At 45.5% G+C, this 23,079-nt stretch overlaps 1 protein-coding gene across 1 annotated transcript; it reads left to right on the forward strand.

The window, feature by feature from the left end:
* Nucleotides 1-1,034: 1,034 nt before the first annotated feature.
* CXHXorf38 (chromosome X CXorf38 homolog) lies at nt 1,035-23,079 on the forward strand. Its single transcript, XM_002700210.7, has 7 exons — nt 1,035-1,287; nt 1,455-1,589; nt 7,966-8,085; nt 9,846-9,995; nt 11,441-11,614; nt 20,637-20,799; nt 21,237-23,079. The coding sequence occupies exons 1-6, from the start codon at nt 1,072-1,074 to the stop codon at nt 20,775-20,777; spliced, it is 936 nt and encodes a 311-aa protein (XP_002700256.1). The 5' UTR covers nt 1,035-1,071; the 3' UTR covers nt 20,778-20,799; nt 21,237-23,079.

The raw sequence follows: 23,079 nt of genomic DNA on the forward strand, positions 1-23,079 counted from the left end.
CTTCCCTCAGAGCCTTTTAACTACATGTAATTTTAACATGTTTTCCAAGCTCAAGAAGCTCACTAAAAGCAACTAAAATTGAGATGACTTCTTGTCATTTGGAGTTGACAAGCCATTGCCTTCTGACCCTTACAGCACTGATTTGGAACTTAGCTTACCCTATGCAAGGAGCTCCAGCTATCATATAACCAAAATCATCATCATCTAAGAACGATGCTTCAGAACCATAGTGGAAGAAGTCCTCATCCCACTTGGGACGATGCAGCCCTCCAGAATCCAGGTGATGTGGTGTCCTGTTTGCCTCTGCTAGGTGGCCCAATGGCGGAAGTTTTTGAGCGTTGTGTCACCTCGGCACACAGCAGGCACATAACAAGTGCGCGGTCCAGACGGCCAGCGGTCAAGTTTAACTAATGTCCAGATTCGCTACAGTCAATCTGCAGGTTTAGGATCCAGTTAAGTAAACTTTCTAGAACTATATAACACAAGGAACATATGTAATCCAAGAACTGGGCCTTGAGCACCATCGTGAAAGTGAAGTCTCAGTCGAGCCCGACTTTTTGCAACCCCATGGACTGTAGCCTACCAGGCTCCTCAGTCCATGGGATTTTTCAGGCAAGAGTACTGGAGTGGGTTGCCATTTCCTTCTCCAGGGGATCTTCCCGACCCAGGGATCGAACCCATGTCTCCCACATTGCAGGCAGACGCTTTACGGTCTGAGCCACCAGGGAAGCCCGAGCACCGTCTACAGCTTTACAGTAAGAGAACTGGAGCACAGGCTCGAGGGAGCTAAAGTCGGGCCTGGTGAGGTTTCAGTTTGGGGGAACAGAGAAGAGGGAGACAGTTTTAGGTAGAGGCTTTCTGGGCAAGCACCAGACAAAGAACTTACGTGTCTGCTGTCGTATAAGACTGGGGTGAGGCCGACTTGCCCCGGAAACTAGGACACCCAGTCACGGGAAGGGGGCGGGGCCACGCCCAAGGCTCCTCTTGCCTCCGGCGCTCCCAGGCTTCTGCGCCTGCGCACCGCAGTTCGCCCCGCCCCTCACCCGGTAGCCGCGCTGGCCAGGTCTGGACATGGTGCTCTCTGAGCTGGCCGTGCGCCTCAACTGCGCCGAGTATAAGAACTGGGTGAAAGCGGGCCACTGTCTTTTGCTGCTGCGCGGCTGTTTGCAGGGCTTCGTCGGCCGCGAGATGCTCGCCTTCCACAGCAGGCTGCTCGCCGCCGCCCCCGGCCTGGGCCCCCGCGCCGCCTGCAGCAGCGGCTCGCGGTGCAGCCCTCGCGCCCGCCAGGTGAGCACCTGGCCCGTGGTCTTGACCGTCGCCCCTCACCCCGTCCCCTTCCCTGGGCGCAGTGTCTCGTGCCCTCCCCGGAGCCGAACCGACCGCGTTACCCGAGGCTCCGAAGCCCAGATGCCGCCCCTCCCTCCCGGGCCCCTCCTCACCGCCGCCTCCTGTAGTTTCAGCCTCAGTGTCAGGTGTGCGCAGAGTGGAAACGGGAGATTTTGAAACATCACACCAACAGAAATGGAGACGTCCACTGGGGAAACTGCCGGCCGGCCTTCTGGCCGGTCGACGCCTGGGAGGTGGCCAAGGTAAGCATCTGCGGTCGGGAGGGTAGGAGGAGTTGGCCTACCAGGTAGGCGTTACCTGGAGCCCGGGGCTTCTGTCCGGTCTCTATGGAAGCTGTAGCCTCACAAGCGGATGCAGAGAGAGAGATTGGGCTTTTGGTCTAGTGTCTAGGTGGTTCAGGGCTGTTTATATCGGACCCAGCGCAGCTTGGTAAAGTAGATTTCAACAGGTGTAGCTGGGGCAAGGTGTGGAGCGAGCATCCTGAGCACCGGCACAGAGGAAAGAGCAGGCAAGGCGTTTATGAGAATAGGCTTCCTGAATTGCTCGTTTTGTCTGTAGGGTGCCATGAAGATGGCAGAATAAAAGAAAATTGGGGCAAAGATAGAAAGGACCGTGAGTGCGCAGCTAAGGCATAAAACTTTGGGGAGGCAGGTTGGGGTAGGCAGCAAGATAGAAGGGGGGGGTTATTAGGCCTGTTTTTAGGTCTTGGCGCTGTGACTCACTAGCTGGGCAGATGGAGGAATTTTTTTGACTTTTTGGTATTTGCCAGAAGCCCAGTAGGGGGTGGGAGGGGCCTGTCGAAGTCACCTCCGAACCTGCATTCACCTTTGGAGGTGCCTGGGAAGCCGGAATCAGAAGTGCAGCCCTGGGCCAGCCTCTGTTCCCTAACCTCAAAAATGAGGAAATTGGACTATATCAGTGACTCGCAGACTTTTGGCTATCACGGAGCAATCATTACACCCTCTTCCTCTCTCTCTCTCTCTTTTTTTTTTTTTTTGTTGCTGCCATAGAATTGCCAGCTTCTTTTACCTAGAGAAGACTTAAAACTCTACCCTTTACTGGTGTAGAGTGAAGGTCCCTCAGCTGCTGCTTTCATGCCCTCAGAATCCACTTGAAGCCCTTGCCACCTGTTTCTGCCACTCTTTCCCCTCCATTGCTGTCACCCGCAGACCTTTCCAACCCCATCTTCTCAGTTTCTAGACTCCCCGCTTGAGCATCCTCTGATTTCATCCACCTCAGCCTCCCACTTGCAGGCTCACATCTGGGGCTGTGTCAGCACAGAGAGCTGTGCTGCCAAGCAGCCTCCTTACTCTTGGCACACTTGTTAATATCTCCCACCCCAAGCTTAGCCCCTTGTCCCTATACAATGTTCACAGCTCTGAGGTTTCCCCTGCTTTCCCAGTCCCCATCAGCCTTGGCCCTCCCCATGTCCTTTGTCTCCTCGGCTAGCCCAGATTCCATGGTCCATAATTCTGTTTAGTCCTTTGCAGTTTTCTCGGCCTTTATTCTCCTTTCTCTGCATTGGCCAGGCCCCAACTCCAGCCTTCCTGACAGCATCCTCTACTTCAGCTCCAAGGGAGCTGATCAGTTTCACTTTCAGTTCTTAATCACCAGCTCCCCACAAGCCCCTGCCATCTGGCTCTGTCTCTCCGTAGGCTCCTGTTGCCCAGAGACAGCTGTTACTGCCCTTCCCTCCACCCTCTATCCCAGCTTCTAATCTTGCTCTCGCTTCCTGGAGTTTATGGATAGCCCCAGATATGTGCTTCCTCGTCTTTCTACCAGACTTACCAACCTATCTCCACGTGCACCATCTTCCTTCTGCTACAAAGGAGGAAGGGCATCTCTCCTCTTACCGCCCTGTCCCTCCACTTGAGTGTTGGACCTTATCCCCTCCCACCTGCCCAACGACTTTGAGTCTCCAGTTATCTACTCTTCTGACCTGCCAGCTTACTCTCATCACTGTCCAAATAGTCTTAGTATTGCCTTGGTTTATTCAGTTTTTTAAAAGAAAAGAGATTAAATATAGAGTTACTATATGACTTAGCAGTGCCATTCCTAGGTACATACCCAGTGAAATTGAAACACACAGCTGCCCAAAAACCTGTGCACAGATATTCACAGAAGTAGTACTATACACACTAGCCAAGAGGTTGAAACAACACAAATGTCCATCAACTGATGAATGGGTAAGCGAAATGTGGTCTGTCCGGACAATGGAATATTATTTAGCCATAAAAAGAAATTAAGTATTTGTAACATAAAGATACTAATGGGGGCAGAGGGTGAAGTACTGATACATGCTATATCTTTTCTTGAACCTTGAAAACATGCTAAGTGGAAGAAGCCAGTCATATAGTGTATGATTCCATTTATATGCAATTTCCAGAACAGGCAAATCTATAGAGGCAGACAGTAGCCTAGTGTTGCCAGGGCCTGGAGGAGAAGAGGGGGCAATAGTTGATGGCTAGGGGGTTTCTTTTGGGGGGTGATGAAAATGTCCTAAAATCAACTGTGGCAATGGTTGCACAACTTTGAATATACTAAAAACCAGTGAACTGTAAATGCTTCATTTTTTTTTTAATGAGGTGTAGTTAGTTTCAAGCATACAACATAATGATTTGATATATGCTTTGTAAAATGGTTATCATGATAAGTCTAGTTAACATCCATTACCATGTGTGGTTACAGTCTTTTTTTCCTTCTGATGCAAACTTTTAAGACCTACTCTCTTAGCAACTTTGAAATACTACATCCCCAGGACTTCCTTATTTTAAGACCGGAAGTTGGTAACTTTTGCTCCACCCATTTTGCCCCCTTCTTCCACCCTCTCCCACCTCTGGCAACCACCAGTCCCTTCTCTGCACCTATGAGCTCGGGTTTGGGGGTTTATTGTAGGTTCCAGGTATAAGTGAGATCATGTGGTATTTGTCTTTCTGTGACATTCCACTTAACATAATGCCCTCACAGTCCATCCGTGTCATTGCAAAGAGCTGTATACTTTTAAATGGGTGAATTATATGGTATATGAATTACATCTTAGTAAAGCTGTTTTTTAAAAAAAAAAAATTGAATAAACACTTGGAAAATAAACTGTAGAAAGAAATGAAAGCTCCCCTTATCCATTCCCTTCTGCTGTCTCCCCATTTCTCTAACTGCCTCCCATATGTATTCCCAGTAGAACCTCTCAAAAAGTGCGTTATGCCTAATTCTCTTTTCCTCCAGTCCCATTGACTCTTCAACCCACTACCCCCTGGCTTCTGCCACCCCTGCCCCTCCACTGCATCTATCTTGTCAGGGGCACACGTGACCTTCAGCTCTCCAGCCTCCTCCTTCCTGCCTCTCAGATATTCAGCACTACCACACTGTCGGCCACTCCTCTTCTTGAAACAGTCCCGGCTGTGAGACATCTTCCTCTCCGAGTATCCTCCTGTCCCCCCAACTCCTCCTCCTCAGGCTCCTTCTGAATGTCGGTTAGCCTTCCTTGGGCCTCTTCTGTCCCCTGCTTCTCCTCCCCGGGTGGATATTGCTCAGGCCTGTGGAATGAGATATTAAATATATTTCTGCCAACAGAACAGCTCTCTGCTCTCTTCTGTACTCCAGAGGCCCATCTCTGCTACGTGACTCTTTCACTTCCTCAATTCCTGGGCACTTTGTCTTCTCAAGCTGGACTCTTCATCTCCCCCTCCCAGCCTGTCCCCATGCCCCACCACCAACCACCTACAATCATTCTTGCTTCATCTCTTCCCTTCTCTCCCCCTCTTATTTGTACTTGCAGATTATTTTTGGAATCCTCCTCACCCTCTCTAGGTCACGGCTCTCGACCCCTTCTCCTGCCAGCCTCCCACCTGGCTGCCTCTGCTGCTCTGTTCACCCTTGATGGAGGATGTGCAGTCTTCCTGTGGGAATTAGATCACTTTTCTTCGCTTGCCCAAAATCCTTGGATGGCTTCCTGATGTCCTTAGAATAAACTCCAGACTCCATGTTGAGGCCAGTAAGGCCCAGCATGTTCTAGCCCCTGTTTATTTCTCCAGCCTCTTCTCCTACTACTCAGTGAAGAGACAGAAGGGGGTCCATGCATGCATGCTAAATCATGTCTGACTCTTTGTGATCCCGTGGACTGTAGCCCACCAGGCTCCTCTGTCCATGGGATTCTCCAGGCAAGAATATTGGAGTGGGTTGCCATGCCCTCCTCTGGGGGATCTTCCCAACCCAGGGATCGAACCTGGGTCTCTTATGTCTCCTGCATTGGCAGGCAGGTTCTTTAGAGCAGTGTGCCACCTGGGAAGCCCTTCAGGAGTGGGTAGTGAGAGGCAATCAAGTGTTGTTTCTCACCCTGTGCCTGTCACATTTGGAAGGCAGCAGTGGTCGATGCCATTTTAAGAAACAGATGTCAGCGGCAGGGAGGCAGTGGAGCCTCCTCATTGGCTTCTGGTTCCGAAGAAGCGAAAAAGTACTAGAATAAAACCTTCATGCGGAGAAACCTTCACGTGGAGGTTTGTTTTGGTGAGAAAATGCCAGACTGGACATACCTTGTAAGGGGCAAGAGAAACTGCCTGGTCTTGAGTCAACTAAGGCCCCTCTCACTTTGGATGGCCCTCTCAGCCATGTTTCTTTTCTTCGTTTCCTCTCCATTTCATCATTTCTTCAAATGAATTGGCCTGTGATACGTTAGTTAAGTTTTTGGTTAACATTTGCAGCATCCATAATTAACTTCTTTCAGTGGGTTGGGACATGGCAGTGTCTGTTAAGATAGAGACAGTGACGGGGGCTTCCCTGGTGGCTAAGATGGTAAAGAATCCGCCTGCAGTGCAGGAGATGTGGGAGACATGGGTTCGATCCCTGGGTCGGAAAGATACCCTGGAGAATTCCATGGACAGAGGAGCCTAGAGGGCTATAGTCCCTTACAGTCCAGGGGGTCGCAGAGTCGGACACAACTGAGCAACTGACACTTTGATGTAGTGTACAGTATACAAATTCTCAGTCGTGTGAGGCCAGGGTGTGTCATTCAACCACTATCAGGAACAGAGCCCCGATTCTCCTTGCTGGGCGTTGGCCCCTGCCGCTTGCCTTTTTCAAAATAGCACTATGAGCAGCACTATAGGAAGTGGCTGGTTGCCTGCTTACAGAAACGTGTTTGTAGTCAAGGCAGCAGGTCTCTTTATTTAGAGTTCTTTTTGCGAGTCATTTTTCATATGTCATCTCTTTTAGTCCCTTAGCAGGAATGTACTCTTTTGTGGCTTGGTTAAAGTTGGTGCATTCAGACGTAAATTTGGAAATATTTCAGGAAAGAAGTAAACCCAAGCCTTGTTAAAACACCAGTTTGGGGGTCCACACCATAAAATCCTACCAAAGGCAAGATCATGCTAGAATGAGGCCGTTCTGTTGTATCTAGTATCTCACACCCTGGGACTCCATCTGTAATGCCTATGTAGGTTCTGCTTACCTTGCACCATCAGCATCATAATTGCCAACATTTGTGGCCTGTGTTTTCTCATGTGCCCGGAGAAGGCAATGGCACCCCACTCCAGTACTCTTGCCTGGAAGATCCCATGGGTGGAGGAGCCTGGAAGGCTGCAGACCATGGGGTCGTGAAGAATCAGATACGACTGAGCAACTTCACTTTCACTTTTCACTTTCATGCATTGGAGAAGGAAATGGCAACCCACTCCAGTGTTCTTGCCTGGAGAATCCCAGGGACGGGGGAGCCTGGTGGGCTGCCGTCTATGGGGTCGCACAGAGTCAGACATGACTGAAGCGACTTAGCAGCAGCAGCATCCTCATGTGCCAGGCACCATGCAAGTGCTTTACCCGCATTGACTTATTTAATTCTCGAAACATCCTTCAAGGTAGATGAGGACAGTTATCCCCCGTTTACTGATGAGGGATCCGAGGATAGATAACTAGCCCAAGGTCACGCAGTTGACAGGTGACAGAAGAGTGTTTTGCAGCCCAGCTCTGTCACATTCCAAAGCCCAGACTCTTCACATTCTACCACCATACTGAACTTTCACTTTGGAGCAACTATTAGTTTTATCTTAACAACTCAGCCACTGAAACTTAAGGGGGGAAAAAAGGGTGTTTTCTACCCCTTTCTTTCTATGCATGCTCAGTCCTGTCTGATTCTTTGCATCCTGCTGTGGAATGTAGCCTGCCAGGCTCTTCTGTCTATGGGAATTCTCCAGGCAAGAGCACTGGAGTGGGTAGCCATTCTCTTCTCCAGGGGAATCTTCCCAACCCAGGGATCGAACCCCAGTGTCCTGCCTTGCAGGCAGATTCTTTTACCACTGAGCCACCGGGGAAGCCTGCTTCCTACGCCTGCCTCCTGTTTATATGCCATTAAGAAAGGACAGTTAGGTCAGGTGTGGAAGTGCCTCTACTAGCAGGGGGACAGATAAAGCAGCTCTTCAGTTACTGCCCTGGGCTGAGGCTTGGCTGCTGCACTGTTTCCCGACTTGCATTGTGGACTCATGAGGCTCTAATTTAACTTCAGCAAGAGAGTTTCAGTCGTCCCTGGGGGAACAGGCAGATAACGTTTTTTTGTTCCACTAGCCCCGTGTAGATAGATGTCTCTTTGGCTTGGAGGAGACTCATGAGCCTCTTGGGCCTCCCCTGCTGCAGGCCTTCATGCCCCGAGGACTGGCAGACAAAACGGGACCCGAGGAATGTGACGCAGTTGCTCTTCTGAATCTCATCAACTCCTGTGATCACTTTGTGGTTGATCGAAGAAAAGTCACAGAGGTAAGAACCCTCAGATTGCCAAGCAGATGCTGCCAAGCAGGAACCACACCCTGTGTTGCTAAAGTAGCCACGTGGGTGGAGCTCACAGTCTTCTCCCCAGACAGTGGTGCACAGAGTAGCGTTGGACTTAGGTCCACCGTTGGCGTTGCTGAGAGGTGAGCGGCGCTCTCGTCACATGTACCTGCTGTGATGTCCGGAACCCCCGTGTGAAAGCAGCTGACCCTTCCACTCTCCCTGATTGAACTTTCCCAAGTTGTTAAACAACTTGCCATTGTACTGTGTGTCGCTAAACTGGCAAACCTCAAATTTCTCCTACCTGTTCTGTCATAAACTGAGGCAAAGTAATTTCCCATATTAAAAAAACAAATACAGAGCAATGCATCATTCTCTCCATTGGATGCCAGTATTTGAGTCCTGCCCTTCTCAATCTCATTGGCTAACAGTTGAAAGACCAAGTTGAAAGTGAAAGTGTTAGTCAGTCGTGTCTGACTCTTTGCGACCCTATGGACTATAGCCCTCCAGGCTCCTCTGTCCATAGAATTTCCCAGGCAGTACTGGAGTGGGTAGCCATTACCTTTTCCAGGGGATCTTCCTGACCCAGGGATTGAACCTGGGTCTCCCAAATTTCAGGCAGGTTTTTTACCATCTGAGCCACCAGGGAAGTATAAACAGTTGCAAGACCAAGTTACCTTGACCTAAAGAAAACATAAACATTAGTGGATAAACAGTGTCAGAACAGATCACTGTGCTTGTCAGACATCCTCTGGGAGATTTCAGCTGTCTCTGTGTCACCAGAGGACAGCTCTGGTGCATTTGTTACTCTGAGGATCATTAAAAAGTATATATGGCGCACACAGATTATTTATAATATGTGCAGAAATGCATGTATATTTTGCTAGCATGCCAGCAGCCAAAGGGACTGAGAGTCCTTTACCATCAGAAAAGACAAAAACTATCACAATAAAAAACTGACCCCTTTGATAGCTTTTCATCAAGAATGTGGAAGACTGGGTAGGAGTTATATATTCATATTAAAAAGGTTTTTGCATTGTCTGCTTCAGCCTTTGGGTATTCTCAAAGCCAGTAGCCAATACTCTTGCTCTTTGGCAGGTTTTTTAAAAACTATGTATTTATTTTTGGCTCTGCTGGGTTTTCGTTGCTGTGTGGGCTTTTCTCTAGTTGCAGCAAGCGGGGGCTCTCTAGTCACAGTGTGTGGGCTTCTCACTGTGGTGGCCTCTCGTGGCGCGTGGGCTCTAGGGCTTCAGTAGTTGTGGTGCATGGGCTCAGTTGTTGCAGTCACGGGATTCAGAATGCAGGGTCCGGAGTTGAAGGGCATGGGCTCAGCTGCCCATGCCCATCACCATGGAGGCATGTAGGATCTTCCCAGACCAGGGATGGAACCAGTGTCCCCTGCATTGCAAGGCTGATTCTGAACCACAGAACCACTACGGAAACCCTGGCAGGTGTTTTTAAGTTAGGGCATTTGGAGGATTGTGTAAGAGAGATTCACCCAAGAGTTCAAGGACTCAGGACAGTTGTACACTTGTTTATATTTCTTACCTTGATTAATTTAGTCTTCAGATGACAGGGGTTGAATAAGCCTTGGCAACACCTGCAGGCCACACACTTGTGGATTTTAGAATGAACAAGGCCTTTCTGTGATTTTTCTCTGGAGCTCCAGAATCTCAGTGTACCCCACTGTTGGGTTTTGAAGGTTTCTCTCTCTCTCTCTTTTTTTTTTTTTTTTTGTCTTTCTGTAGGTGATTAAGTGTCGTAACGAGATCATGCACTCTTCAGAGATGAAAGTATCTTCTGTATGGCTACGAGATTTTCAGATGAAGATCCAAAATTTTCTAAATGAATTCAAAAATATCCCAGAGATTGTGGCGGTATACTCCCAAATAGAACAGGTAAAAATTACATTTAGCAGTTCTGGCCTAAAGAACTAAGGGGAGGTAAAAGGATCCGCAGCCACTTATTTATTTATTTTTCTTAATATATATATTTTATTGAAGTATAGTTGACGTAAAATGTTTCAGGTGCACAGCAAGATGATTCAGTTATACATACACATGTATATTATTTTTGAAATTATTTTCCATTATAGGTTATTACAAGATATTGACTGTGGTTCACTGTACTATACAGTAAACCTTTGTTACTTGTTGCATATCTATTTTTTAAATTAGAAATCTAGCATTCTATTCATACTAAGTCAAACAAGTGGAATCAAAATGTCATAAAGTTTTTAGTTTTCATAAAACTAAAATTCATAAGTTTTCTTATTCATAAGTTTTCTTAAAATGTATATATTATACATATTATTTATATATACATGTATACCAATGTTTCAGAAGGAATATCAAAAAACAAAGACATGGAGAAATTGGAAAATATAAACTAAATCAAATGGAGTACTGAATATGAAATAGAAAAAGTGAAATAAGCTAGATAAAAGTAAAAGATCATCATATAGTACAGTTCACAGTCACTTATTTAGAATTTAAAGCTTATTAGATTTAAACAAAAATTTAGAATGTAAGCATGTTTAGAATGTAAGCATGTTGACATGAAGTCAGAATTGTGATTCATCTGAGCAGCTTTTCTGTGGTCACAGGATGGTATTAGAATGGATCCAGTGAACAATGTTTAATTATAAATTCTTCCCTGGTAGGTCAGCTGGTAAAGCATTCACCTGCAATGCAGGAGACCCTTATTCGATTCCTGCTGCTGTTGCTGCTAAGTCGCTACAATCGTGTCCGACTCTGTGCGACCCCATAGATGGCAGCCCACCAGGCTCCCCCGTCCCTGGGATTCTCCAGGCAAGAACCCTGGAGTGCGTTGCCATTTCCTTCTCCAGTGCATGAAAGTGAAGAGTGAAAGTGAAGTCGCTCAGTCGTGTCTGACTCTTAGCGACCCTATGGACTGTAGCCTACCAGGCTCCTCCATCCATGGGATTTTCCAGGCAAGAGTACTGGAGTGGGTTGCCATTGCCTTCTCCGGATTCTATTCCTAGGTCAGGAAAATCCCCTGGAGAAGGGATAGGCTACCCACTCCAGTATTCTTGGGCTTCCCTGGTGGCTCAGATAGTAAAGAATCCTCCTGCAAGGCAGGAGACCTGGGTTCGATTCCTGGGTTGGGAAGATCCCCTGGAGAAGAGAACGGCTACCCACTCCAGTGTTCTTGCCTGGAGAATTCCATGGACTGTATAGTCCATGTGGTTGCAAAGAGTTGGACATGACTGAGTGACTTTCCCTTTCACGTTTATGTAACCCAGTGGAATATCTCTCTCTCTCTCTTTTTTTTTAAAATATATTTTCCATTCAGTTCATCTATTTGTTTGGTAACCCAACAGCTGTTGACATCTGACTGGGCTGTTTACATCCCTGAGGAAGATCAGCGAGATGGGTGTGACAAAGGAGTTTACCTGAGTGAGAGCCAAGTAAACGAGATAGAAATGGAATTACTAAAGGAAAAACTTCAAGAGCTCTATCTTCAAGTAAAAGAACAAGAGGTGTTGCCTGAAGAGGTAAAAAAAAAAAAAAAAAAAGTACTGTATCCTCTATGTGAGTAAACAAAGCAAAGAAAGGCCCCAGGGGGGAAGAGTAGCTCATTTTAACTTGTCACCGGTTATGTTTCTGATAAGTCAAATAATTTCCAGACATGAATATTCTTTTGGCATAAAATACTGTTACCCTTAAATATTTTCACTTGATCAGCAAACATTTGGATGCCACTGAGTGGAAAACCACAGGAAGGGTGACCACGGAATCCTGAGCCTCAGGCTCTGGGGAGTTTCTGCAGGTCAAGGTGGGGAGAAGGGGTTGCAAAACCAGCTTTGCTGAGAGATGCTGTTTCACTGGGTTGTGGTGGTGGTGGTGGTGGTGGTGGTGGTTCAGTTGCTCAGTCGTGTCCGACTGTTTGCAGCCCCATGGACTGCAGCCAGGCCTCCCTGTCTATCACTGGGACTAAGAATCAAATCAGAGTTTGGAAAATTGGCAAGAGCAGAAGAGTGTTCTTCGCAGAAGAAACAGCACTTGCCAAGGCATGAAAGACTAGCCTGGGCCGGACAGTGACGAGGCAGTGTGGGAGGGAGGTGTGGTCAGGTGTGAGGGTGGTCTGGCAAGTCAAAGCCGCATTTTGAAAGGTTTTCTGTGCCGCACTAAGAGGTTTGGACCTTATTCCCCCAAAGCAGTTGGCAGCCAACAGAGGTTTTAAAGCAAGAGAGAGTAAATGAAACAGATTAGATAATGGCTTTTGCAAAGTGAAGTCTTGGTGCAGTCAGAGGTTGAAGACAAGCCAAGAGGCTCTTGCAGTTCTGTGAGGATGAGAGAAAAAGGACATAAGCTAGAGGTGTGCAGGAGGCAGCGAGCCAAGTTCTGGAGGCACTGCCAGGCAAAGCTTGTAGTTGCCGGTGAGATTTCTTGGACCCAGCAGGAGGTGGCAAAGGTTGAAGGATCAACAAGGCTTCTATCTCTGGACACTGCAGGCTAATGAGGGTCTCAAGTACAGTAGCTAGGAATCTCCTTTGTTACAGGCAAGGTATTAAGAAAAATTAACAATAATAGAATTATATTGTTGTAAGGTTTAGAAATGTCCTGCTGGATTAGAATTCCAGATTCCCAGGAGATCTTGGACAGGTCATTTTATCTGTCCATTCCACCTTGTCCAAGGAAAGTAGTTTTGCTGATTACCTTGTTAAACACAGCGTGGTTTATTTATTTTTTTAATAGGCTGATTTTGAACTTTACTTTTTTTTACCTTGCTTATTTTGTGTTGGAATACAGCCAGTGAACAATGTTATCATAGTTTCAGGTGAACAGCAAAGGGACTCAGCCATGCATATACATGTATCTGTTCTCCCCCAAGTGCTCTAGTGGTGAAGAACCTGCCTGCCAAAGCGGGAGACAGAGACGCAAGTTCAATCCCTGGGTCAGGAAGATCCCCTAGAGAAGGGCATGGCAGCCCATTCCGGTATTCTTGCCTGGAGAATCCCATGGACAGAGGAGCCTGGCGGGCTACAGTCAGTGGGGTCACAAAGAGTCGGATGTGACTAAAGTGAGCACGCACGCATTGTCCCCCAGTCTCCCCTCCCATCCAGGCTGTCGTATAAAACACAGCATGTTTTAATACAAAGCGTGTACTCCTTTTTGAGGCCAGGCTCCGTGCTGGTCCATGTGCCTTTGTTAAGTTGCCCGACCCTGACCCAGGTGTTTCACTCAGCTTGATGGGCTCCTTTGGCACAGGGACTGGATACCACTGGTTTGGGGGCACCCCCACCGTGGCACACAATAGGTATTTAAGATGGTGAATAAGACTGTGAAATCTATTTTCTAAATCCGTCTGTTTCATCTGGCTTTATTTGAAAATGCCATTAGAACTAACCCCCAAAGTCAGCCAACAGACAGAAACCAGGGGCTCAGGCTCATGGACCCCAAGTCATCAGAAATTCTGTCTTCTTCCTTGAGGGAGCTGCAGTTCTTTTCCTGTTTTGTGTAACAAAGAGCAAAATGCATCAGTAGCAACACACTGAAACCAGGAGTCTCTGCCAGTTGAGAGTGGGAAGGGACCCTGGCAATTCGCTGCTTTACAGCAACCTTGAGGAGCAAGTGCTGCTGGGTGAGAGGCCTCAGGGTTGGGGCATGAGGGCTGGCCCAGGGGTCACCCCACTCTGACCCTGAGCCTGCCTGCCCACATGCCACGCAGTGGTTATCCTGTCTCCTGTCATGTCATCAAGGAGCTAGCAATTGGAAATTTTGACCCCTCATTATCTCCATTTCACAGAGAGGAAATTGGGGTTAATTGACTTGTCCTCTGGGTCCCAAAGTCTCTAGATAGGGGTGATAAATTCTCATTTTTCATGCTTTCTGTTCAGTAGACCGTGGCATTTCTTTTGATATTTCAATTGATCAGAATGTAAGTTTGGCTTGATTGACACGTTATCTCAGAAGCTACAGGTTGTCTATCCACGATGCGTGGAACAGACTTCTTTTGAAATTATAGCACTATGTATGATTATTCACGTTCTTTCGGGTTAGTCTCCAGAGTCAGAGGATTTGATAAACCAAATTTCAGTGACTGTAAAACACTATGAATTGCATGACACATCACTAATTCAGTTACTTTCAAAGAAAAAAACTGCTGTTCATTTACTGTAAGATACATGGTGGGCTTCCCAGGTGGCGCTAGGGGTAAAGAACCCACCTGCCAATGCAGGAGACTAAGAGACACGGATTCGATCCCTGGGTCAGGAAGACCCCTGGAGGAGGACATGGCAACCCACTCCAGTATTCTTGTCTAGAGAATCCCATGGACAGAGGAGCCCAGAGGGCTATAGTCCATAGGGCTGCAGAGCTGGACACGACTGAAGCAACTTAGCATGCAAGCTCGTGCTACGAATGGTAAAGTGCAGTCTCATTTGAGATGTTAAAATATGAGAAAACGTGCAGTAAGGAATCAAGAAATACAGTGGTTGTATTATGAGCATGGGACTCTTGGTGAATGTTTCTGGTGTTTGTTAAAGCTGCAGGGCTAGGGTGGTTCACCTCCGAGCCAAGTGGGAGCAGCAGGTGCCACCCAAGAGCCCTTCACACACACCTGCTTCGTTAGGATCTCGGGGGCTCAAAGTTCAGTGAAAGAACGTCGAGCACCATAAGTGGCTAACAAACATGTAAAGAACTTGCACATCCTTTTTTTAAAATTGGAGAATAATTGCTTTGCAGTGTTGTGTTAGTTTCTGCTGTGCAATGAAGTGAATGAGCTCTATGTGTATATATATATATATATATGCTGTCCCTCTTGAGCCTCCCTCCCACCCCCACTGTCCCTTCCCACCCCTCTGGGTCATCACAGAGCACCGAGCTGAGCTCCCTGTGCTGTATACCGCAGCTTCCCACTAGCCGTCTGGTTTACACCCAGTAGTGTATATATGTCAGTCCTATTCGCCTATTCATCACACCCTCCCCTTACCCCTCTGTGTCCACATGTTTGTTCTTTAAAATCATTACTGATTTTTTAAACCCTGGTGGGGGAGCCACTTTCATAGGGAAGCTTGGGGAGCAAGGACAGCAACAGAATGCAGTCGAGGCAGGCAGGGAAAGGATGTAATTGACACTCCATTCGTTAAAGTCCAGATTTAGTTCATGAGTGAGTGCTGACGTGTGCAAGGCACAGTTCTAGAAGCTTGGTGTGCATCAGTGAACAAAACAAAGGTCCCCTTGGGAGAGACAGATGGTAAACGGTCCATGTAATACGTAATGATGGGGCATTTAGAAAGAGGAGAAGGACTGTGTGGAGCAGAGTGTGGGGATCAGGAGTGGCCGAATGGGGACAGGTGGCAGATCTGGAGGAGCATTCAGGCTGAGGGCACGGTGATGTGAGCAGCGTAGGGGGAGTGTGGTAGGAGCAGATAGAAGGGAAGCCTTGTGAGCCGTTGGGTGGACCCAGGCTCTTCCTCCTGAGATGGCAGCAACGCTGCAGGACAATAAAAGGAGCACTGGCCGCCAGGTAGAGGACGCGGGGCTGGGGACCAAAGATGGAACTAGAGAGATGTTAGGAGGCTGCCATAGCTACCTGGTCAGGGAGGTGGTAGTTCGGGCCAGGGTGGACGGGTGACGAGTAGAGGTGATGAGAAGCGGGGGTACACATGGCGTGTGAGAGAAGGAAAGGCGTCAAAGACAAGTGCACGGGTTTTGGCTTAAGTGCTGAGAGTACTTACTAACCATCTTTTGCCTAGAATAGTGCCTACCAGGCACATAGTAGGCTCAGAATTGTTCAGTCACACAGTCACGTCTGACTCTTTGCGATCCCATGAACTGTAGCATGCCAGGCTTCCCTGTCTTTCACCATCTCCCGGAGTTTGCTCAGATTCATGTCCATTGAGTCAGTGATGCCATCCAACCGTCTCATCCTCTGTCGCCCCCTTCTCCTTTTGCCCTCATTCTTTCCCAGCATCAGGGTCCTCTCTGATGAGTCAGCTCTTCGCATCAGGTGGCCAAAGTATTGGAGTTTCAGCTTCCACATCAGTCCTTCTAATGAACATTCAGAATTGATTTCCTTTAGGATTGACTGGTTTGATCTCCTTGCAGTCCAAGGGACTCTCAAGAGTCTTCAGCACAATTCACAATCGTCAATTCTTCGGCATTGAGCCTTTATGGTCCACCTCTCACTTTCGTACATGACTGCTGGAAAAACCATAACTTTGACTGCATGGATCTTCGTTGGCAAAGTGGTATCTCCACTTTTTAATAACACTGTCTGGGTTTGTCATAGCTTTTCTTCCAAGGAGCAAGCATCTTTTAATTTCATGGCTACAGTCACTGTCTGCAGTGATTTTGGAGTCCAAGAAAATACGATCTGTCATTGCTTCCACTTTTTCCCCATCTATTTGTCATGAAGTGATGGGTCTGGATCCATGATCTTAGTTTTTTCAATGTTGAGTTTTAAGCCAGCTTTTTCACTCTCTTCTTTCACACTCATCAAGATACTCTTTACTTCCTCTTTGCTTTCTGCCATTACAGTGGTATCATCTACATATCTGAAGTTGTTGATAATTCTCCTTGGCAGTCTTTATTCCAGCTTCTGAGTCATCCATTTAACTCTCACGATGCTTTTGTTCAATGATTGTCAGAAGGAAGGAATGTACCAGATGTAGTGCTATGTGCTTTTAGTAGATTATATCTAATCCTTGCAAGAATCCTGGTTGGCAAATGTATGGTCATCCTATATTTGCATATATGGAAATAAGCTCTGAGAGGTCAAGTCTTGCCCAAAGTCAGAGCTGGGCTTCAATACCCAAGTCTGTCCAACTGCATTCCATAACTTTTCTTTTTTTTTTTTTTAATTTTATTTTATTTTTAAACTTTACAATATTGTATTAGTTTTGCCAAATATCGAAATGAATCCGCCACAGGTATACCTGGATTAATACTTAGTTTTTCCATCTTTACTTCCTCTTCCCACTTAACATATAAAGGTGCACAAGACTTCCCCATTCTTGATAATTTAAAAAAAACTCCTTTTGTCTCTATCCTCCCCCCAAGCTAAAATAATCATCTCTGTGAAGCACATATCAAGAGCAGAGAGGGTCAGGAGGTGACAGCACAAAGGATCATAGCTCTCAAGACATCAAATGAGAAGGTCTCTGGGGAGGGAGGACCTCAGTCCATCTTAGTGCACAGACCAGGCCAGCATGGTCTCAGGCATCTGACGGGAATGCAGTAATGGGCAGGACCCTGGGCTGCATCTAGAGGGCCTGGCACAGGCAATAAGCGCTAACAGCACAGTACCCACCGTGACTAATGTCCACTGTGAATAATACCACTGATATAAGCTTCACTGCACATCTCTATGGCTTCCAAATTTATTATTTAAGGGGCTTCCCTGGTGGCTCACTTGGTAAAGAATCCTCCTGCAATGTGGGAGGCCCCAATTCGATTCCTGAGTCAGGAAGATGCCCTGGAGGAGGGCATGTATTCTTCCATGGAGAATTCCCAAGGACAGAGGAGCCTGGTCAGCTGCAGTCCATGGGGTCCCAAAGAGTCAGACGTGACTGAGCGACTAAGCACAGCACACATCTTTCAGGCGGGACTTCCCAGGTGGCTCAGTGGTAAAGAATCAACCTGCCAAGCAGGAGAGGCGAGTTTGATCCCTGGGTCAGAAAGATCTGCTGGAGGAGGAAATGGCAACCCACTCCAGTATTCTTGCCTGAGAAATCCCATGGATGGAGGAGCCTGGTGGGCTACAGTCCATAGGGTCACGAAGAGTTGGACACAACTTAGCGACTAAACAACAACAGCAACAGCAGTCTTTCAGGGGCTGTAGGCTTGTTTCTAGCCATGTAATAAACAGTTCCAGCTAGGACTTCCTGGTGGTTCAGTGGTTCAGACTCTGCGCTTCCACTGTAGGGGCTCGAGTTCGTTCCCTGGTCAGGGAACTGAGATCACATATGTATGGCCAAAAAATAAAAATAAATTGGAAAACAAAAACAAAAACCCAGCTCCAGCTGAAGGGAACATCCCCATCTACTTAGTAACCTAGCGGAAGACCTCAGCTTTGCTCCCTATTCATCCTGGCCCCAAGTCCCTGCCAGTCTTCCCCTCCCTCCCATCTCTGGCAGCCACTCTTCTGCATCTGCCTGCCTCCTTCTCTCACGCCACAATAGCCTGGCGCCTGCTTGGGTCCTCTAGATGTCCGGCAACAGAATCGATTGTGTACATCTCTAAAATTCAAGAACCACCACTCTGCTAGGAGTAGGGTACTCCATCACCTTTTGATCATTTTGACCTAGTTTGGAATTGGGGGTCCCTTATTTAAAAAAAATTTCACCACACCCCAAAAGATTAATAACGTTCCTGTTTGTAATAAGCACAGTGACCAGTTGAGGGTATCCTGGGATAAGCTGAGTGAAAACGTGTCTGTGGTACTATTTTGAGAGTACATAATTATATTACGTTTAAATGTCAGGAAGTATGTTACTGATGGGAGTTTAAATTGCTGTAACCTCTAGAGATGACAGTTTTGGCAAAATCTATTAACATTAAAACAGAAAACTCTATTAATTAAAACTCCATTCTGCTTCTAAAAGTAGATCCTACAAATAACCTGTCACTTTATGCAAAATGACACATGTCCCAGGTTAGTTACTACAGCAGCATTTCTCTTAGCAGAAGGCTTGAAATAATATGTTAAAATACGAAACATCCATAACTAAAAAACTGTTTAGCCATAAAAAAAAACGAGGCCAGTCTTTATATTCTGATACAGAAAAAAAAATCAGTTGAATAACGTCTAATATGCTGCCATTTGTGTTTCTGTAAAATGTGTATGTGCCCATTATATCGCAGTAAAACTGGAATTTTAAAAATGTGTGCACATATATATATACATGTGTTCACATGTAAATGCATGGAGTATCTCTGGAAGAGATACAAGAAACTTCACTGTGGTCACCTCTAAGAGGAGCTGAGTGACTGGGGACAGGATGTGAAAGAGAACCAACTTTTTACCTTGTACCCTGTGTTCATTTTGAATTTTGTACCAGTACATTTACTGCTAGTGAATAGACACATGTATTTTATAAATACTGAATAATAATAAATGTACATATGTAGACATTTTTAATAGTCATACATGTGTACAAAATTCAAAATGAAAGAGCTCTATATGTGTGAGTGTGTACACTTACATGTGTTTGTGTATACATTTGTATATGTGTGTCTGTACATATATGTGTATGTATGTGCATCTCTTGCATTGACAGGTAGATTCTTTACCACTGAGCCACCAGGGAAGCCCTCGTATGTATGTGTGTATATATATTTAATTATAATAAATGGATACAAAATTCAAGATGAAAGGGCTTCATTTTATTTTTTTATGTACATAAATATCATATTTATGTATATGTGTATATGTATACATATGTACATATGTTTATGTATATATGTATATAACACACACACATATAGGTATATACCTATTCAGGAAGTTTTACAGCCAAAAAAAAAAAATCTTGAAAAATTTTTTTCTAGGGGACGTCCTATATTTATATGACATCATCTCATACAGATGCCCAAAAAAGGAAAAACATGTTTTTTACCTTGTGGTAAGAACACTTAAGATTTACTCACTTACCCATGCCCACCTCTGGTAACTGCAAATCTGGTCTCTTTTCTTAAGAATTGATTTTTTTGTTTTTGTTTTAGATTCCACATATAAGTGAGATCATGAAGTATTTATCTCTCTCTGCTTGACTTATTTAACTTATCATAATGCCCTCCAGGTCCATCCATATTGTCTCAAATGATAGGATTTCCATCTTTTTATGGCCAAGTAATATTCCATTGTGTATATGTACCACATCTTCTTTATCCATTCATAAATTTATGGACACTCACATTGTTTCCTTGTCTTAGCTATTGTGAATTATGCTGCTATTAACATGTAGATGTAGATATCTCTTCAGCATGATGTTTTCATTTTCTTCAAATACCTTCCCAGAGGTCAAATTTCTAAATCATATGGTAGTTCCTTTTTAAATTTTTTGAAGATCCTCCATACTGTTTTCCAAAGTGGCTGAACCAATTTACATTTCTACCAACAGTGCTCATGCATCCCTTTTCTCCACACCTTCACCAGCATCTGTTCTCTCTTTTTGAGGATGCCCATTCTAACACGTGTGAGGTGATACCTCATTGTCGTTTTAACCTGCATTTCGCTGATGATTAGTGCTATTGAGCACCTTTTCATGTACCTGTTGGCCATTTGTATGTTTTCTTTCGGAAAATGCCTGTTCAGGTCCTTTGTCCATTTTTAACTTGGGTAGTTTTTGTGCTATTGAATCATATGAGTTCTTTATATATTTTGGATATTAACCCCTAAAAGCAAAAATTTTTAAGGAGACAAGTAAACACTCCCTTGTGTGATCCCCAAACCAGCTATTGGTAGACACAGGAACAGGACTCAGTCTTGGAGCTAGTAAGTTTTTCATCTGAATTTCAAGTCTGCTATAAAATTAGCTAAGCTGTGCATTGTATGGTTTCTTCGTACAGATCTTAAACCAACTGGAAGTGGTGAAAGAATTTCTAAGAAACAATGAGGATCTTAGAAATGGTCTGACAGAAGATATTCAGAAGCTAGACAGCCTCCGTCAACAGCATCTAAAACCAGATTCAAAGGAACCTGGGGTGTAGACACCTGGAGGGAAGGCCTGAGGTGAGTTAAGCATATGATGTTTAAATAAGGACTGAATGGCCTCTTCTCTTTGATGTCTGTTCCCTTAGGTAAGGCCAGAGCACACATAGTCAGGTCTGAAGTTTCACTGTGTCCTTATTATTTGAAAGAAAGAACACAGAGCTTTGTGTTCTTTCTAATTGATGGGTCTCACATCTGAACTGATTCAAAATAAACTCCCTGCCAGCTTTGTTTAGTCAAGTATACCTGAAGTCATTTGGCTAGCCTGACATGAATCAACTTTATGACAATCAAAAAGCGCTTCAGTCCTAAAATGATAGCAGTGATGCCTTGCTCTTAGCTGTGACGTTAATAATGGCAACTTGTTACTTTTCATAAGAAAACTCATTAAAGTAATGGTATTCAGTGTTTTGCTTTTTTCCCTCATGAAGAAAATTAAATGTTCTCTTCTATTTTAGGTCGACCTTCCACAAAGATCAGGCGTGTTCTGTGAAAGTCGCCCAGGCTTCCATCTCAGGCATCCTTTTCTGGGCAAAAGGAAAAACTATTCTGAGTACTCCACTCAAACAAAAAGGGATTTGTGTTGTCTTTTCCTGGACTTTCCTTTGACTCTTCGGGAGTATTTTTTTTTTTTTTTTTTTTAACATTCACAAGCTTCGTGGTGTTATCTGTACCAACCAAAAAATATTAGATATTCTTGTACCAAACTTGCTATCATCCAGGGTTTTTTTTTGTTGTAGTTTGTTTTTCAGGTTTTGTTTTTCACTTTGTGTTGCTGTTTAAAAGGTGACATTCTTTTCTGGTCCTAAAACTCTAACTGTTTCAACAGTAACTAGACTTGTGTTCAGCCAGGCCTGTTGTGAAGGGCCATGCCGAGTTCTCTGCCCATTGGCACACACACTCTTGCCTCAAAGTCTCAATCATGAGGATGCCCATGGGTGGGCTGTGATGTATTGATGTTGAGATAGAAATCCTTCCTTCTTGCCAGCATTTCCAGTTAGTACAGAACTGTGAGTACCCGTTTCTGGTAGCCTGAGACGGTAAGACAGAGAGCTGGGCTGAGAACACAGTAACTTGACTGACAGCTTAGGGGGAGGGCCCAGGCTGGTATCACAGCTCTTTCTGTTCAGTTATTTCAAGTGCTGAGCGCAGGGTGTGGTCCGTGTGTGCTTGATGAATATTCCTTAACAGAAGGGTCAGCTGATAGTGTAGAGGTATTCATAATGTAAATATTCATTACATTGTTGACCAAGCCTGGTCCTTTGTTATGAAATTTAAGGAGGAAATTTGAACATTCTTATGGAAGTTCAAAGACATCATTTTCTTTCAGCAACTTCACAAGTTCACTCTGTTCCTCTTACCCCAAAAGTCATCCACTTTCAGCTTTGTCCTATTTGTTTCTTGAACTGCAAACCCCTAGCCTGTTGTGTGCAGTGGTCTGTGGGATCAGCTTTACCCTCACCTTCCCCCACGTCTGCTCATCTCCAAAGCCAGTGGGCTTCCCTTGTAGCTCGGCTGGTAAAGAATCTGCCTGCAATGCAGGAGACCCCGGTTTGATTTCTGGGTTGGGAAGATCCCCTGGAGAAGGGATAGGCTACCCACTCTAATATTCTTGGGCTTCCCTGGTAGCTCAGATGGTAAAGAATCCACCTGCAGTGCAGGAGACCTGGGTTTGATCCCTGGGTTGGGAAGATCCCCTGGAGAAGGAAATGGCAACCCACTCCAGTATTCATGTCTGGAGAATCCCCATGGAAAGAGGAGCCTGGTGGGCTACAGTCCATGGGGTCGCAAAGAGTTGGAGATGACTGAGCGACTAAGCACAAAAGCACAGCGGTGCCGAGCTAGGCCATGTTGCCCCCGGATCTTCAGGAACAGACTTGCCACGTTCCCCACTGCCTGGAGAAAGTGCTTCCAGTCCGAGCCCAAGTGAAGCCCTGCTCCTTTGCTTACTCAGCTGCCCATCAAGGATGTGATTTTTAGGGAATGGGGGTGGGGGATATATTTGGTGAATTTTTACATTAAAATGCATCGAATGTAATTGTGTAAAACCTGGATGAATGCACATATGCCTGTAACTTCCTGCTTTCATCTTTCATGCTACTATTTGGTCTTCAGTCTTGCTTTTTCTTTCTCCCTTCATTTCATGGAATACCTTTAGAAGACTTCAGTAATACAGCTGCAATTTTCTTTCATCTTGCAACACCCCACAACCAAACTAAGAAACTTCATGAAATGTTTCATAGTTTCTAGATATAAAGTAGTAAAACTTGAGATCAAATAAAATCTTGATTCACTAACCAA

The sequence above is a fragment of the Bos taurus genome, chromosome X, assembly GCF_002263795.3.
Source record: "Bos taurus isolate L1 Dominette 01449 registration number 42190680 breed Hereford chromosome X, ARS-UCD2.0, whole genome shotgun sequence".
In the NCBI taxonomy this organism is placed as follows: Eukaryota; Metazoa; Chordata; class Mammalia; order Artiodactyla; family Bovidae; genus Bos; species Bos taurus.

Excerpts from the sequence above, each read along its gene's own strand:
- CXHXorf38 (XM_002700210.7), top strand. The coding sequence starts at position 1,072 with ATGGTGCTCTCTGAGCTGGCCGTGCGCCTCAACTGCGCCGAGTATAAG. Across the intron at positions 1,590-7,965 it reads ACGCCTGGGAGGTGGCCAAG|GCCTTCATGCCCCGAGGACT; the intron begins GTAAGCATCTGC and ends CCCCTGCTGCAG. Across the intron at positions 9,996-11,440 it reads TATACTCCCAAATAGAACAG|CTGTTGACATCTGACTGGGC; the intron begins GTAAAAATTACA and ends GTAACCCAACAG.